Here is an 18,750-nt window from a genome sequence, read left to right on the forward strand (position 1 = left end):
AAGGACTTGAGGTAAAAGTAAGACAAAGGGGAATTGGTTCAAATAGGGAACAGATGTAGATTCCAAGATCACACTATCAGTGTACTTAGTTTGAGGACAAAACAGAGTAATCTCATTCCAAGACAAAGACTGAAAGCAATTGGAAAACAGACACAGGGGGGATAGTAGACACAGCGAGGACCTCCTTGCCGACTATGGGAGGTCAGGAATCCCACCAAGGACCTCCTTGCCTACTATGGGAGGTCAGGAATCCCACCCAGACCCTCCAGATGAGTATTTGTTGAAGAAAAAAATTAAAGAGAACATTGAAGAAGACAAAAAATAATAAAACAATACACGCGTTTGCATTTTATATATTTTATTTTCTCAAATCAAATTTTGGGTACTCCTAAAGTCATTGTAATTAAGGTTTAGTTGAACAATAAAAAAAAATTCAACATTGCATTAGAATATTTTTTCTGTCGTGTTAAAGGCCAGGGAAAAAATTTTTTTGTTTAAAAAAAAAAAAAAGATTAAATAAAAAAGTTAAGCCAACCCAAAAGCTCAAAAGCAATTTTTGAATGCGACAAAATTGTTTTCCATAAAAACAATCTTTTGAATACATATCGGCCACATAATACAAGTCTCAATGACACCAACAAAACCGATAAATTTCAATTAATTTTGAACGTCAACAACGACAATTGACAATAATCAACAATTGACAATAATCAACAAAGTAATTGACATATTGAGGGGGATTTTTCAATTACAGTGATTCACCCTCTGTCATTTTCTCTAACAACTTCTTACTCTTACAGTTCATGAGTTAAAAATTTGGTTTTCACATTATTGGAACAATGGGGCATGCTAAACAATTCTGATAGTGATAGGAAAAATACTTGATCACCAAGACAACATTGTCATTGAATTATCATTGATTTACTTCACATTTTAAACCGACGCCCAAACAGTGACTTGCATGAAGTCGAGGTCAAACTTGAGATAGTGTCAGTGTCTCAGTGTCAGTGTCAGCTTTTACTTTTAACTTTGGCTGAGACAAAATTCAAGCACCACGGAAAATTTATAGAATTGTTCAATAATAATATTGTAAAATACATTCAGAAAATAAAATAATAATGACAATAACAATGTAGATGAGGCAAGAAAGAATGAATTTTTTATTTTTTTTTTGGTAATGAAATGGCAAATCACTCATATGGATGATGAAACGATAGGAATGCATTATTATTATGTTGAACTGTGCTTGTGCCACTTGTATGTCGACAACGAAAATGAGGGGGGGGATCAAAAGATGATCCATTTAAAATTTAGGTCCTGAGAATCCAAGGACAAAGTGAGGCAAAAATCTGAACAGGTGTGAATAGAAAACCAGATAATGCAGAGAGAAAAATACTCCTGATTAGTTTCTGAGATTTGATCCCCAGTTGAAAATTTTCATCTTGCACTTTTTTTTTCCACTTCTTTATTTACAAAAAAGTAAGGCAAAAAGGACTGACTCCGACTAGAGAGAATTTCGTACATGATGATGACATCACCATCCAGCCAACCACAAATTTCCCATGAATTTCGTACATGATGATGACATCACCATCCAGCCAACCACAAATTTCCCATGAATTTCGTACATGATGATGACATCACCATCCAGCCAACCACAAATTTCGTACATTATGATGACATCACTATCCAGCCAACCACAATTTTCCCATGGACTTGCCTTGCAGTTAAATTGGCCCCAGGTGAAAAATCTTCCTAGTTTAAGCGAAAGTGAATACCTATATCCAAAGAGCATTCTGTCCATATCTAGGACGTTACTCAGAACATAGAAAGAGACAATTGAAAAGTTGCAATGTATCAATTGTAAAAGACAAAGAACTGAACAAGTGTGTATGAAAGGTGCCAGACAAAGCAAGAAAGAAAAATACAAGAAAAACAACATCCCAAAAAAATCGGTCGACCTCGACTGGGGATCGAACCTCAGACCTTCTGATTACCGGTCAGACGTGCTACCATTACACCATTACCAATCATGAACAATGGAGATTGGATTTACAAGTAGAAAATAAAAATCCATCTTCCATTAATGAAAAGTTATGCGTGACTTTCTCACTTCCGACAAAGGGTCGTGACCAGTTCTTGGACAAAGCCTTTCATTCCAGGACATGGACTGTTTAAATAAGAGATCACAAGATTATTGTCTTGATATGCCTGCCACCAACAGGATTAGAAGTTAATCAATAGAATAAACCTTGAAATATTCACAATAAAAATACTCAACAATCCATCCATTTTCTTTACAAAAAGAGAAAAAGATTCGATGTTTACAATATTTCCACTCAATAAAAATCGATAGAATTGAAAAAAATATACCAGATAAATAAAAATGACAAGAAGAATGATGGCAAAGAAAACCAAAATTGTACTTTATACAAATTGTTTATTTATATTTACATTTAATTCTGTAGAAAGTCGAGTCATAATTTTTTCTTAAACAAGAATTATTCAAAATTCAAATGGATCAAATTAATGAATCATACAATATATTGAAAAATCAATACACGCAACCTGAGATTGCCATTAAATACATAAAACATGAAATAAATATTTGACCACTGATAATTGTGTAAAACATTGTAGTCCTTCACTCAACGTATTTAACCTTTGAACTTATCAACCAACAATCATCTAGTCCCCTAAACCAGACCATTTATCTTTTAAAAAAATCAAATTTTCAGATTTAATTAAAAAAAATAAATAAATAAATAAAAAAAGAAACATAAGGTTAAGCTTTAAAAAAAAAAAAGTTTAAATCTCATGACTTAACTCTCTCGAGTTCATCCCCATTGAAAATTGAACAAATTTGTTGATTTTCCATGCATATGAACTCGAGAGAATTAATGGCTGAATCTGCCATGTGTGGGCAGAAGGCATGTGTTGTGACAATGACAGCTCATGTCTGTTTTCCTTTATAAAATTGCATTATTGCATTTTCTTCACCAATCCCTCATCCCTTGAATGTGTCAATAAACAATTGAGAGACCCGAGCAATTGCAAACCATGATGTCCCTTTTCAATTCAAACCACGATGTCCCTTTTCAATTCAAACCATGATGTCCCTTTTCAATGCAAACCATGATGTCCCTTTTCAATTCAAACCACTATGTCCCTTTTCAATGCAAACCATGACGTCCCTTTTCAATTCAAACCACTATGTCCCTTTTCAATGCAAACCATGATGTCCCTTTTCAATTCAAACCACGATGTCCCTTTTCAATTCAAACCACGATGTCCCTTTTCAATTCAAACCATGATGTCCCTTTTCAATGCAAACCACGATGTCCCTTTTCAATTCAAACCACGATGTCCCTTTTCAATTCAAACCATGATGTCCCTTTTCAATTCAAACCATGATGTCCCTTTTCAATTCAAACCACCATGTCCCTTTTCAATTCAAACCATGATGTCCCTTTTCAATTCAAACCATGATGTCCCTTTTCAATTCAAACCATGATGTCCCTTTTCAATTCAAACCACGATGTCCCTTTTCAATATGTCCCTTTTCAATTCAAACCACCATGTCCCTTTTCAATTCAAACCATGATGTCCCTTTTCAATTCAAACCACGATGTCCCTTTTCAATATGTCCCTTTTCAATTCAAACCACCATGTCCCTTTTCAATTCAAACCATGATGTCCCTTTTCAATTCAAACCATGATGTCCCTTTTCAATGCAAACCACCATGTCCCTTTTCAATTCAAACCATGATGTCCCTTTTCAATTCAAACCACCATGTCCCTTTTCAATTCAAACCATGATGTCCCTTTTCAATTCAAACCACCATGTCCCTTTTCAATTCAAACCATGATGTCCCTTTTCAATTCAAACCACCATGTCCCTTTTCAATTCAAACCATGATGTCCCTTTTCAATTCAAACCATGATGTCCCTTTTCAATTGCAAACCACGATGTCCCTTTTCAATCAAGTTTAATTTTCCTTAATCATGAAAATTTTCTCACATTTATATATCCCGACAAAAAATATTACAAGGCTTTATTAATGTCAGACTTATAAACAAGTTATCAACAACTGGGTACAATACACATTAATCCAGCGATTAACAATGAAATCATTATTACAATATTATATAAACTGTTTAATAATTTACATACCAATCATATCATAAAATATTTTGTACAGTGAGGCAATGTAAACTTAAACAATACCCCCCCCCCCCCCCCCCCCAAAAAAAAAAGTCAACCTACCAATACATATCTACAACAATGTAATCCTGTTATGAATATTGAATAACAGTTCTTATACAATAACCACAGTCCACGGACAGCTTTATCATGCGATAACATCGAGTTTGGTCCAAACAGCTTCTCCTCACCGCTGGTCCTCATCATCTTCCAAATCCGTGCCGTACTGAGGCGAGGAGGGCGAGTACTGAGGGGTGTTGGGGGAATACTGGGGGGAGGACGGGGAGTATCCCGGAGACATGGGAGACCCAGAGGGAGAGGTGGGAGAATATTTGGGGGAGGATGGAGAGTAGGTGGGGGAGGTTGGGGAGTATTTGGGAGAGGAGGGGGAATACGAAGGGGATGTTGGCGAATACTGAGGGGAAGAGGGGGAATAGTCTGGGGAGGTGGGGGAATAGTGGGGGGAGGTCGGGGAATACTTGGGGGAGGAGGGAGAGTAAGATGGAGAGGCTGGGGAATAGGAAGGGGAGGAGGGGGAATATTGGGGTGAGGAGGGGGAGTATTTGGGAGATGAGGGGGAGTACTGAGGGGAAGAGGGGGAGTAGGACGGGGATGTTGGAGAGTACGAAGGGGAGGATGGGCTGTACTTGGGTGAGGACGGGGAGTAGGAAGGGGAAGAGGGGGAGTAGTTGGGGGAAGAAGGGGAGTAGGATGGTGAGGAAGGGGAGTAGGAGGGAGATGAAGGGGAGTAGGACGGGGATGTTGGGGAGTAGGAGGGGGAGGTCGGTGAGTAAGAGGGAGAGGTAGGGGAATAGTTTGGAGAGGAAGGGGAGTAGGAAGGTGAGGTCGGGCTGTATCCAGGACTGGTCGGGGAGTAAGATGGGGAGGTGGGGGAGTAGGAAGGGGAGGTGGGGGAATAAGACGGGGAAGTAGGGGAATAGGAGGGGGAGGTAGGGGAGTAAGAGGGAGAGGTTGGGGAATAGGATGGAGAGGTTGGGGAGTAGGATGGTGAGGTCGGGGAGTAGCTGGGAGAAGTGGGAGAATAGGATGGGCTTGTTGGGCTGTAGCTGGGCGAGGTCGGGGAGTAAGAAGGAGAAGTGGGAGAGTAAGACGGGGATGTCGGAGAATAGGATGGGGAGGTCGGGGAGTAACTGGGAGATGTTGGGGAGTAAGACGGGGATGTGGGTGAGTACGACGGGGACGTAGGTGAATATTTAGGACTGGCAGGCGAGTAACCTGGGCTTGACGGGGAATACGACGGAGAGGTGGGCGAGTACGAAGGTGACTGCGGTGTAGGAATAGCCGGGGATGACGGCAGGTAGGCCGGAGAGGCCGGGGAATAGGACGGCGACTGAGCTCCGCGAGGTGAAGGGATGTACGGGGAGCTTGGAGAGGCTGGAGAGCCTGGCTGTGGGGACCAAGCTGGAGAATAACCCGGGGAATAACCCACTTCGCTGGCAGCTGATGGTGAGAAGCCTGCACCGCCCGGAGTCATTCCACTGCCCACACCCGGAGACCAAGATGCAAATCCTGGAGTGTTGGCGGCAGCCCAAGGTGTCATTGCTGGTGACATTGCACTGGTAGGTGATCCTCCTGCACCAAAGAACATACCAGTGCCAGCACCTATTTACGAAGAAAGTATAAATTACAATTAGAAAATAATTAATACTCTAAATCCATTAAGCATGGCATGATCTAAATGAGATCAAGATTGAAATGTACTTCAAATCCAACCAGAAACAGACTCTGGATTCAATGATTTGGTTTTTAACCCTTTCCAGCTCAAATGCATGGAGAATCAATTTTCAATGAGGGTGAACTCGAAAAAGTCAACTATTCAAATGTTGTTATTTACCTTTTTGCTTTTAATAGGACCTTGGATAAGTGAACTTAACCTCCATTTCTCTTACGTTAATTCTGATGTTCCCTGCCATTTAACTTAAATTGACTAATAACCTTTATAAACGTTGAAAAAAAAACAACCTAGAACTAGACTTGGGTATAATAAATGAATTATCACCGGCTATCAGTTCTTGTTCTTTGTTTTCTTCTCTTCTGAAATGCTTGACTGAATAAAATTTATCTAACTACTTGTTCTTCAATTAAACGCACAAAACAATTGTAAATTTGTGCAGCTATGTGGTTTTGTGGTATGACACTCGCTTTCAGATCGGAAGGTGCTGGGTTTGAGCCTCGCTCGGTGCATAGTTGAGTCCTTGGAAAAGACTCTTTACTCACATTCTCTCACCACACTCAGGTGTAAAATGAGTACCTGATCATTAACAGCGTAGTCTCTGTCGGAAAAAAAATTATAGTATCGCATAACAAGCATCATGTCTTGTTCTATGTAATGTGTCGCTGTTGGTCAGGGACCCTTTGTAAAGTGCTTTGAGCACATTTAGTGGATATTGCATGATATAAAAGTTTAAGATTTTTGTTTTTTTTCCATAGATCTACCCACCAGCCATGTATCCAGGCCCAATAGTGCTGGGAATCTCCATGCCATCTTTGCACTTTTCAGCATCCAGAAGCAACTCGAAGCAACCTGTACCAATTTTGGCAAGCTGACCTAACATGATGTTCTCCGATACACCTTTCATTGGGTCATGCTCTGCATGGGCTGCTGCCTCCATCAGAATATCCACCTGCAACACAGTATTTATATAAATATATATATAGAAAGAAAGAACATTTAGTATTTGGGCCAGACCACAGGTTATGATTGAACAACATCTTTTTATGTTTAATGTTGATATATTTTAAAGAGTTTTACGACCCTTGCAATACATATTCAGGTCATTTAAAAGGAAGAAATGGGATTGTCAGATTTAAGATTAAAAGCAGACATGAAATCATAAGACACAAGGGAATGGTTCACATATGAAACAGTTGTAGATTTCGAGAGCACTTCAATCTGTGTGCTTAGCTTTAGATCACCTAAAAATCTCATCCAGACACAAGCACAGGATCCTATTAAGAGGAATACACTCAAATGTTTACAAATCATGATATTCACAACACAGAATAAAACAGAAAGATGATTTACAAGGAGAAAGATATTACCTCCCAAAATTAAAACTATATATTTGACTGTTTCCCTTCAAGCCAAGGACTCCAGTACAGGCCAGGGCAAAACAAAGTAATCTCATTCCAAGACAAAGACAGAACGCAAGTTGAAAAACAGATATAGGGGGGGGGGGGGGGGGGGATAGAAGACGACGGTAAGTGCCTCCATGCCCACTCTGGGAGGACAAAAGATCCCACCAAGCAACAACATTTTCTATTTGTTATTCTTTGAAAGAAATTTTACAGATATTTATAACGCGTACAAAAAACAAAAAAAAGCAACAACAAAAAAACCCCCTAAGAAATGAACACGCTCTCATCCAACTGTCCCTTTATGGCAAAGAATCCCAGCCAGGAAGAGATGTGGATAAATCTGTAAATCTGTCATTTTATTCCATGACAAGGATAAAGGACCACATGGAACGGGACAGTCACAGTTAAGGAGAATGGAAGGAATGCAGCAATTAATGTTTTAAAAAAGGAGAAAAAAAAGGGAAGGGAAAGAAAAGTAAAAAGGTAAAAAGGTAACAATGTACCGTTTCTTCAAAAGAGCATCTGGCCAAGGCTCCTGTCTCCTGTCTGTTGACACCGTGACGTGTGATAGCCATCAAGTGACCTTTGGAGGTCATGATATCACACAACAGGGCCAAGTGACGGTAGTTTACATAAGAACCGTCAAAAGAAATGACATGGTTCATCTCTTTCTCGATGGCTTTACGAACAGCTTCAATACCAAGAGTCTGGAAGAATACAAGAGAATATACCGATAATTGAAAATTAAAATAATAACATTTTAATAATAGAAGTTGAATAATTAAAATTTGAACCAAAAGTGACTTAAAGCTGTCCTCATAAAGTAAACAAGAGTTAAGAAAATTGTTTGATAATTTGGTTATCATTTTACAATTATAAAACAATATTTAACATTTCTATTGATAAGTTGCACACTCATATACATGTACCTAACATAAAAAAAAAAAAACAAAATGTTTATTTTAAAAAACTATTGAATTAAAAAGAAGCATGAGAGTAATTGCTAAAATATGTGTCTATTGTTCTTAAAAGGAAGGATTTCCAAGACTACAAACACAATGACAAAAACAAGTTAGGAAAGCTAAATAAGTTGCGACTTACATCAAAAACTTCAATAATGTCATTGGTGTATGTACGGACAGGATCCACATCTCTCTCACTGAGCACTTTGTTCAGACTGGTTCCATCCGTCTCCAAAATCCACTCACTGACAGCTTTGAATTCTCCCTCTTCTGTGATGTAGATACGGCGCTTGTCATCCGTTGTTGGCAGATGCATGTACACCTGCAAGTCAAGGAGGATAGTGATCCGTGAACAATTCTGGTTTTATTTTATACTATCAAAGACATCACAATCTCTAAAGCTAAGCAAAGCATCTATCAAAACGTGAAATTTCTGTTTAACTTGTTTGTTTCTGTTAATTTCTGTACAAGCTTTAAAAATTATCCTTATGTCATCCATGTAAATTTCTTATATGTACAAACTATCTAGTTTTAAAAATTGAAAGCAGACGTCATAGTTCTCTGGACTAAAAATCATCGAAGATACTAGAAGATTTTCTACCTTTTTTTTGTTTGTTTGTTTAAAGGATTTTTTTTTGGTGATAATAAAGAGTTTGCTATTACATCTTGTATTTCAATGTAGTAAAGGTTTCTCTAAAAAAAAAAATTTAAACAAGATTACATATCTTAAATTGTTATCACAGATTAATTTCTTAACTTATTCAATATCATATAGAAATAAAGTCATGTCCTTTGATAATCATTGAAAGCTGGCTTAGAAGTCAGTAGGTACAGATTACTGATTGATATAACAGTCAGTAGGTACAGATTACTGATTGATATAACAGTCAGTAGGTACAGATTACTGATTGATATAACAGTCAGTAAGTACAGATTACTGATTGATATAACAGTCAGTAGGTACAGATTACTGATTGATATAACAGTCAGTAGGTACAGATTACTGATTGATATAACAGTCAGTAGGTACAGATTACTGATTGATATAACAGTCAGTAGGTACAGATTACTGATTGATATAACAGTCAGTAGGTACAGATTACTGATTGATATAACAGTCAGTAGGTACAGATTACTGATTGATATAACAGTCAGTAGGTACAGATTACTGATTGTAGGTACAGATTACTGATTGATATAACAGCTTCATCCGTCAATGGGTCCAATTGATTATTGCCAGACCCAATAGAAATTGTAATGACTCAGAATGCGCCACAGAAAACATAATAAAACAAATCAACTTCTGATGTCGCAGAAATTAAATAAATTCTAAGTAACCTTCAGCAACTGTAGCATCGCAATTGTCATTTTTAAACATTTTCTTTTTGGGATTTAAAGATGGCAAGAGGGCGATCTTTTTAAGATTTTAAGAAAAATTCAAACAAGGCAGGAGATTCATTTATTTATTTTTTATGTTGTAGAAGATGCAAAATTTCATTTATTGTTCAAATATACAAACATCCATTTTTTCATTCAGTCTAAACTTGGCTTTAAATTTTCTTTTCCATGTGCAATTATGTAGTGAAGAAATATTACCTTTGTGATGGCTTCAATGCCTTGTAGAGACATGTCAGATAGAAGGTTGGCTTCAATACAACGTAAGAAGACATCGTCTGCCATCTTGTCAACAATTTCCTCTTCCTGTAACGACATTTTGGTATACAACACAATTTACCAAAATTAATGGGGTTTTATATTTATATTTTCTAAGTTGACCAGATCCTGTTTCAAAATAATCTAAAATCACGCGTTTAATAAAAACCTATGTATACAATATATCAAGGTAAAAAATTGTAAAAATAAAGACTTAACAAAGATTCTATTTTAAGAATAAACCACCAAAACTTACATCTTGATATTTGTTTTCATCAGAATTCATGATTCGAATGCGTAGCACCAGTTTTTCTGCATTGTCATCATTGAAGATACAGTTGAGATCGTCTCCAAAGCCCGACTGGATCTTTTCCGAGATCTGCTCCATGGTGAGTTTCTTGTCCGTCATACGTTTGCGATCAAGTTCTATACGAAGCAACCACGGGGAAATTCTCGAAGCATCAAAATCAGGCATCTCATAATAGATGCTCACCTGGGGAAGAACAATTATAATATTAACAAATTATCACATAAGAGATGCCCCTTAAGGCTGATTATAAAAGAACAAAATTTTCAAATACTTGAAAGTTGTATGTAGTTAATTAAAATGGTGTATATTATCTTGAGTAAGTCATGCACATAACAAAATGAAAGTGATACGACTTAAAGATTTTGAATTCAGTTTAACAAAATATGTGTTAAGCTATAGAATGCCAGAACATTTTTCTCAAGGAATTTTAATTTTTTAAAGAATAATTTTTAAAAAATTGATCAATCAATATCAATCTTTTGTTGGGTGAAAAAAAAAAAAAATTTTTTTTTAAATGAAATAAAATGGTCCCTTACCCATTCCTGGTCCTCAGCAATAACTGTATTCATTGGATCTGGATCATAATAAATGGCTGTGTTGGCTGTAACACGCCTCAGTGTTGTGTGTTCCAAGCGACACAATACATCCTTACACTTCTCCGCATCACGGGCGGCTTGACCCAGGAGGTAGACTGTCAAAGAGGGGGTCTTTGGCTTCTTGGAGATATTGATGATCTCCTTCAGACGAGGCACTCCAAGGGTGACGTTCTTAGCGGATACACCAGCGTAGTGAAAGGTGTTCAATGTCATCTGAGTGGCTGGTTCTCCGAGGGACTGGGCAGCCAATGCTCCCACCATCTCTCCTGGATGAGCCTGAAGTGTTGAATGAAGGGAGTGAATGAAGGGAGTGAGTTATTTTTGATAATTATGTTGACTTCAGATAATATATGAATATGTAAGTCTTCCTGAAATCTTGACAATCTACATGACACTAAAAAGGAAAAAAACAACAACAAAAAACACACAACAAAGGCAGATCCTTCTTCATTCAATCCACCACTTATTTATATTATTTTTTTCTTTCTCAACATAAAATATAAGACAAAGTAAAGATGAATTTTGAAACAGATCAATTGGTGAGTAAAATAAAAAAAGAATGGCGACAGTTTCTACTGTACTTCTTACAATATCTAAATTTGGAGAAATATATCTGAATTTGGCCTTGGAAAAATCGGTTGATTCCGATTTCCACGAGTACCTAGTAACAGGTCTAAGTAGATAATAGTGCAGGAAAAGCCTTTAGCCACAATAATCTGATCCTCATATTATCATTCCTTCCACTAAGACGTACCTGAGCCAGTTGGAACTTGGTCTCTATCTCCCCGAGCACCCATTCAAAGGCCTCTGAGGTAAGCCAATGTTCCTCTGCCACTCGTTTGGTACACAAGGTAGACCTGATCAGAGCCTTCATCAAAAGTGTGGCATTCTCATTGGCCTGGAATGAGATGGGGTCACTGCCCACCACGATGGTCAGTCTCTTGCAAAGTTCCCGTACACCTGAGAAAAAATTGATACAAATTCAAATCAGTAATTTAAAAAAAAATAATTCTAACATTCAAATTTAGGCTAGGTAGTTATTCAGAAATCTTTGTCAAAATAAAATATATAGACAAAAATGCCTTGAGTTCGTATTATTTCTATTCAGGTAAATGTTGATATGAAATCATAATTAATCTTGAGAAAACAATGAAAGGAAAGTCGACATGAAATAATAATGATGCATTCTTCAAGTTTTGTCATTACAATTGACATATCCCCAGTGTCATTATCTAACCTTGTAACTGGTTTTGACAAAATTTTACAGGAGAGACTTACTTACTTACTTACTTACTTATCCGAACCAGCGACCACCTGAGCTCTAGCCCTTCGGTCTTGTGCCATGACGTAGAAGTTAGATGTCTTTTACAGGAGAGACAAAGAACATCCTTGCACACATTCTGAATGCATGGCCCAATATCTGTCATGTGTTGTTCATGTGTGCTATTTATACTGCACATATGTAACTCAAATAAATATAAGGGATAACTGGAAAGGTGTTTGAACATTATTAGCTTAAAAAACAAAACATTTCAATTGTTTTCAGTTACACAATTGGAGAATATATCCAAGTACATACGTTTAATATCTCTTCTTCCCAACAGGCTAAAATCAATAAAGTCAATTCTCTTCTACCAAGAACAAAAAAACCCAACTAATTTTACCTTCAATAACTTTGAGAGGGTGTAGGTCTGACGGTTTCCGCTTGTCAATCCGGAAGATCTTTTGGGCGTTCCACATGATCCTGGTCATGTTACATGGGAGAACAATCCTGGCATCCCCTGTGGAAAAGACCTGTCGGATGTTGGTTCTGTCATCCCTCAGCTGTTCCCATTCCCTCTCCAACTCCGACATCAAGCTGGCATCATTCATCAGGTCCTTGATGACCTCCTCACTCAAGTGTTTTCTCATGTTTCTGTCAAATATAATCAGCATTTAGTTTTTCATCGTCAGATCAACACAGTTATCACAATATCAGCGAGATGAAAAATAAAAACAAAAGCACTCATCAGGACCAAGTATCTTAAAATATTTGTTTAAAATTCTTTCAATTTCAATGAAATATATGGTAACCAAACAAAATTGTGCAGCTATGTGGTCTTGTGGTATGACACTCGCTTTCGGATCGGAAGGTCCTGAGTTTAAGCCTTGCTCGGCGCACAGTTGAGTCCTTGGAAAGACTCTTTACTCACTTTCTCTCAACGTACTCAGGTGTAAAATGAGGACCTGATTGTAAACAGCGTTGTCCTCTGTCCAAAAAAATTGTAATATCGCCTAACAGTCATCACATCCCGTCCTACATCTTAAGTGTTGCTGTTGGCCAGGGACTCCTTGTAAAGCGATCTGAGCACGTTTAGTGGATATTGTGCTATATAAAAGCTTTAAAAAAAATCCTATGACATAGAAATGAAATAAAGTTAAAAGTATTACACGTAGGTAAATTTGATTGAAGAACTGACCTCTCATTTGTAGCATCAAATCTGAACCTCCGTTCAAATGATTCGTCCTTGGGTTTGAGAGTGGGCAAGCCTTGAAACTCAACATGGCAAGCATCCAGACCATCCTCTCCATACCGAAGCTGAATAAGCTGTTCCACCTGGTTACGAACTGTGCCGTCATACTTCACCATTACACTCTCCATAGCTTTGATAAGACGACGCTGGATGTAACCTGTACAAAGAAAACCAAGTAAGGTCACCATTATCTTTTTCAAAATGAAGTTTGTTATTTTTGTTGTGCTTGAAACAAACATAGTTCATTATCATGAGCCGCTTTTTGCTCAATATTAGCTTTTTATTGGTAGAGGGGGTGTGTGAAAACTTTCTCATAATTGCACATTTTAGACAAAATTGTTGTCACAATACACAATTTCATTAGTTGGCAAACCTATTTGTTTTTAAACTGTATTTTCTCTCTCCCCTTCATACAACATAATCTCAAAAAAAAAACTAACAAACAAAAAGAAACAACAACATAATGATTGATAAATGAGTTTTTCAGAATGCATAGGAAGAGCACAGGGGAAGAAACAGCAGAGTCGTATATTTTTATTTTTTGAAAAATTTGTTTTTCAAATTTAAAACAGAATTTGAAGATAGGAACACTTTTTTCTTGATTAAAACATTTTAATATAGATAAATTCTATTATCTAAAAAAATCTAATTAAACATTCTCTGAAAGATAAAATAAATAAATATACATGATGTTCTAACACCTCATCCAAAATTGGAAAGTAACTCTGGTGTTTCTTCATAATTATGACAAACTTACCAGTTTCGGCAGTCTTGACAGCAGTATCAATGAGACCCTCTCTTCCTCCCATGGCGTGGAAATAGAATTCGGATGGGGTCAAACCGGCCAGATAGGAATTCTCTACAAAACCTCTGGACTCTGGACCGTAATCATCCTTGATGAAATGGGGCAGGGTGCGGTACTTGAACCCAAAAGGAATTCGCTTTCCTTCAACGTTCTGCTGACCCACACAAGCAATAACCTGGATGGGGAAATAGAATCAGATCAAAATTTGTGACTTTAAAATGACTCCAGATGCAATGAAGGGATCACAAGGTACACAAGGTTGCTGATTCAGGAATTGTTTTGAAAACAGAACTTTTGCAATGGGAAACTGACAGTAGATAAAAGGCCTTTTGTGGTGGTATGCACCTGAAGGACACACAATACGACCGAATGCCCATCTCTGATATTATATGAAAAGGACTAAATTGACAAAATTTGATCATAACAATTGCAGATAGAATGGGTCATCAACATGCAGAAATGATAAAGGAAGAATCTTGGGGGAAAAAAAAGGCTGCAATGATATGCAAATCTGTAATTTTACAGAAAAATCTGGACCTTTGAGATGATGTCCAATATGAATAATTCAAAATCATGTAAATAACTATGAAAGAAAAAGTAAGCCTAATATAGAAAAATTTAATCATAATTTGTAATGATAATTCATCAATCTTGTTAACAAATTGATTACATAAAATTACCTGTGAAATATTAATCTTGGATCCTTTTGAACCGGCGACTACCATAGCTTTGAAATTGTTGAATTCGGACAGGGATTTCTGAGCTTTGCTTCCTGTTTTGTCACGAGCATCATTTAGAATTCTGTTTACCTGTGGTATATAAAACATGAATGTTTCGGTGTTGAGACCAATTTTTGTTGTGAATAACCATAACATGTAACTAAACTTTTTTTAAAAAGATGAAACAATTAGTAGCAAAATATAAGTAGTTTTGTTGCTTAGGTCAATTATTATTATTATGGCAATTCAATCAACAATAAATCAAACTATGAATTAGAACAAACAAATACCGTAAATGGAAACAGGAACTCAGCTTAGGGTTAGAGAACATTTATGTAAATCCCAAGTGGGCTCCAGATAATTTAAAATTAAGAATTTTGGGAATACTACAGTACTTTGTTTGTTTTGTTTTTAAGGGTTTTACGGCGCTTGCAACACATTTAGGTTATATCAGCGCCAGTAAAAAGGAAGAAAATGGGATAGTAAAAAGTTCTAGAATTAGATTTGAAGCACCCAAGAGAAAGTAAGACAAAGGGGAACTGGGAACAAATAGGGATCAGATGTAGATTCCAAGAGCATACCACCCATGTACTTAGTTTGAGATCACCTATAAGTCTCATCCGGACACAAGAACAAAATCCGACAAAGAGGAACACACTCAAATGCTAACATTATATAATAATACATAACAGAGAGATGATTTACAAGGAAAATATTATCATCTCCCAAAACAATAACTATGCATTCGACTGTTTCCCTCCCAGGCAGGACTCCGACCAGGGCCAGGAAAAAAACCAAGTAATCTCATTCCAAGACAAAGACAGAAAGCATGTTGGAAAACAGACATAAGGGGATAGAAGACACAGTATGTACCTCCCTGCCCGCTATGGGAGGTCAGGATCCCCACCCATCTACAGTACTTTATGCATAAAAACGTAGTTATACATGTTTCTGGATCATGTTGGCAATGAATCTCGAACTAGCAAGAATTTCCAAACCATGCAAAAGAAAACCAAGACTTTAGCTATGACAGGATTGTGATTTACCTGGTTCTCAAAAGTCTGACGCAGTGTATTACCAGGGGTGGGGTCCAAATCATCATTGTGAGCTTTCTCTATCACTTTCACCACGTCATTCTGGGGAAATAAATAAAAGTTCATTCACTGTATGAACATATAAATAGCCTCATAAAGCATTTAATTATCTCTAATTCCTTATGAAAAAGCATATCGGTGAAAATCATTGTGTCAGTAAGATACTTTTAACATTCTTACTATATATGATCTCTTCCCCCACTTCCACATCAATAGTAGTAGTACTCTCCGCAGTCCGAATGACGCTTGCTGAGAATTGTGTGATTCAGTCATGGTCGATAAGTATAGCTGCTCTCTCCATCCATGTTGTTAATTGTTTCCATTGGTCACGGTCCTGGGCCAGAGTTTTGAGGCTGTTGTGACTTTAGTACGGCAGGCACTGCAGTATGTCTTAGTTCTTCAGGGATTGTTTGTTTTGTTTTTAAGGGTTTTACAGCGCTTGCAACACATTTAGGTTATATCAGCGCAAGTAAAAAGGAAAATGGGATAGTAAAAAGTTCTAAAATTACAATTAGCGCCCAAGAAAAAGTAAGACAAAGGGGAACTCGGAACAAATAGGGATCAGATGTAGATTCCAAGAGCACACCACCAATGTACTTAGTTTGAGATCACCTGTAAGTCTCATCTGGACAAAAGCACAAGATCCAACAAAGAGGAAAACATTCAAATGCTTACATTATACATTCAAAATAACAAATATAATAATACATATCAGAGAGATGATTTACAAGAAAAAAATATCACCTCCCAAAACAATAACTATGCATTTGACTTTTTCTCTGGCCAGGGTCAGGACAACACCAAGTAACCTCATTCCAAGACAAAGACAGAAAGCAAGTTGGAAAACAGATATTATAGGGGGATAGAAGACACAGCAAGTACCTCCCTGCCCACTATGGGAGGTCAGGAACCCTACCCAGATATAGGGGGATAGAAGACACAGTAAGTACCTCCCTGCCCACTATGGGAGGTCAGGAACCCCACCCAGTATAGGGGGATAGAAGACACAGCAAGTACCTCCCTGCCCACTATGGGAGGTCAGGAACCCCACCCAGATATAGGGGGATAGAAGACACAGCAAGTACCTCCCTGGTCAGTATGGTAAATTCTTCCTTATATTTCTCCGTTCGATGGGCCCATACTATGTCTGCAGTGCTTCTATCTCTTCTAAACCCGCTTTGTTGTATATATATATATATATATATATATATATATATATATATATATATATATATATATATATATATATATATATATATATATATATATTTAATTTATTGCCATATCAAACCAGGAGCTAAAAATGGAAATCAATTCAAATCAAAATTCCACGATTCAATTTTCATTCCCATTCACATATCAATCAGACTGCAGTGAATAATTTCATCTGAATAATCATCTATCCATATGAAATACTGACATAAATAACAACTACAACCTATGTAATCACTTGAGATAAAAATTCTCCGAGGGTAATCAAATTCTTATTCTCATTCACCAATGAGGTCCTCCTATGACGTACCTTGGCCCTTCGAATGGTATCCCTGATGTCTTGGTATGTCTGCTGATCGGCAATAGTGTCTCCAATTCCAATACTGTGACCTTCCAGTAGAAGCCAGTTGTTGACAACAGTTTGAATGTTACCGTAGAGTTCTCCTGCCACCTCAAAGCCCAACTCAAGGAACACAATGTGGACAAGGGATCCTGCAGATGCTCCAAGAGTCTTCTTACAAACAATGCCACTGATCAACTCGGCATCCTCAATCAAAACCTGCAAAAAAAATAATTAAAAAATGATTCAAGAGGTACATTGTTTTAGTTTATATCACTACGACTCGCATCAAACCAGACATCAAACTTTTTAAAATTCAGCAGGCATGATTTCTGTGCAATTCCGAATAAAATTAAAATGAAATGGATGTAATTGACAATATTTGCTTAACTCCAGTCTAAGCATTCCATTCAATAGTTTGGAAAAAAGACAAAAAGTGTCTCATCTCCCATGTGTGAGATGAGAATAAAATGTATGGAAAAATTAAGAGGATGAAAGCTGCATCACCATCCTTCCATCTGGGGAAGTAAAAATCCTACTGTCCCATTTAGCTAAATCAATTTAAGTACATAATTCCTTTCTAATATTTGTGTAAATGAGAATTTATATACAAAATAAAGATATTCGTTCCACAATAAGATAAACTAAACTCACCCTTGTGTCTCCCGGTGATATCCACTTGTAAGGACCTGTGTCCTCGCTATCTGGATGGGTCGAGTGAGTTCGAATGACATTCACCCTTCCTGGAATGATTAGGGAAAACAGTTGCTTGCCAGTCCATAAGGGCATTGGTTTGAGGACAGCTGGTTGGGGCACACGACCATCCCAGGTTGGTAAAAACATCAAGATGTTCATTATTTGGGGCTGTGAGGAGAGAGAAGAAAAAAAGGGAATAAAATCAAACCAAATATGAAAATTTAAAAAAATTCTAGAAAGAATCTTTATAACTTTTTCACATCTTGATTCCTAACATAGACTTAAAATATTAATCGCAAGAAAAAACATCAATCAAAAAGTTTTTCAGCCAATCCAAATACAGATTATAAATTTTGAAATAAACTGGCATAAAAGCATAAAAACTATCCCTGATCTTCTTCAAACTTGGAACATATTAGAAATTTCCACAAATGGCAGGATATTTTTTAAGATCCTAAAAAATGGAAAAATCCCATGGGAAGAAAAAACCAACCAAAAACAGAGTTGGTAGCTTTGTTTTTAACCCTTATAAAAAGATCATTGATAT

General features: G+C 37.1%; 1 protein-coding gene across 1 annotated transcript in view; it reads right to left on the reverse strand.

Annotated features, from left to right (window-relative positions):
* Positions 1 to 341: 341 nt before the first annotated feature.
* Positions 342 to 18,750, reverse strand: part of LOC144980850 (DNA-directed RNA polymerase II subunit RPB1-like) — a 28,814-nt gene continuing 10,405 nt past the window's right edge. Inside the window, exons 10-24 of the mRNA XM_078928713.1 lie at positions 18,162 to 18,371; positions 17,478 to 17,726; positions 15,908 to 15,997; positions 14,823 to 14,951; positions 14,095 to 14,317; positions 13,284 to 13,494; positions 12,489 to 12,739; positions 11,579 to 11,784; positions 10,765 to 11,100; positions 10,175 to 10,411; positions 9,862 to 9,966; positions 8,405 to 8,587; positions 7,807 to 8,010; positions 6,666 to 6,849; positions 342 to 5,827 (exon numbers count right to left, since the gene is read on the reverse strand). Coding sequence (XP_078784839.1) covers positions 4,392 to 5,827; positions 6,666 to 6,849; positions 7,807 to 8,010; positions 8,405 to 8,587; positions 9,862 to 9,966; positions 10,175 to 10,411; positions 10,765 to 11,100; positions 11,579 to 11,784; positions 12,489 to 12,739; positions 13,284 to 13,494; positions 14,095 to 14,317; positions 14,823 to 14,951; positions 15,908 to 15,997; positions 17,478 to 17,726; positions 18,162 to 18,371 — 4,254 coding nt within the window. The 3' untranslated portion in view covers positions 342 to 4,391. The remainder of the gene's footprint in view (positions 5,828 to 6,665; positions 6,850 to 7,806; positions 8,011 to 8,404; positions 8,588 to 9,861; positions 9,967 to 10,174; positions 10,412 to 10,764; positions 11,101 to 11,578; positions 11,785 to 12,488; positions 12,740 to 13,283; positions 13,495 to 14,094; positions 14,318 to 14,822; positions 14,952 to 15,907; positions 15,998 to 17,477; positions 17,727 to 18,161; positions 18,372 to 18,750) is intronic.

Source organism: Berghia stephanieae, chromosome 10 (assembly GCF_034508935.2).
Source record: "Berghia stephanieae isolate SIO BIC M18660-M18661 chromosome 10, UCSD_Bste_1.3, whole genome shotgun sequence".
Classification (NCBI taxonomy): Eukaryota; Metazoa; Mollusca; class Gastropoda; order Nudibranchia; family Aeolidiidae; genus Berghia; species Berghia stephanieae.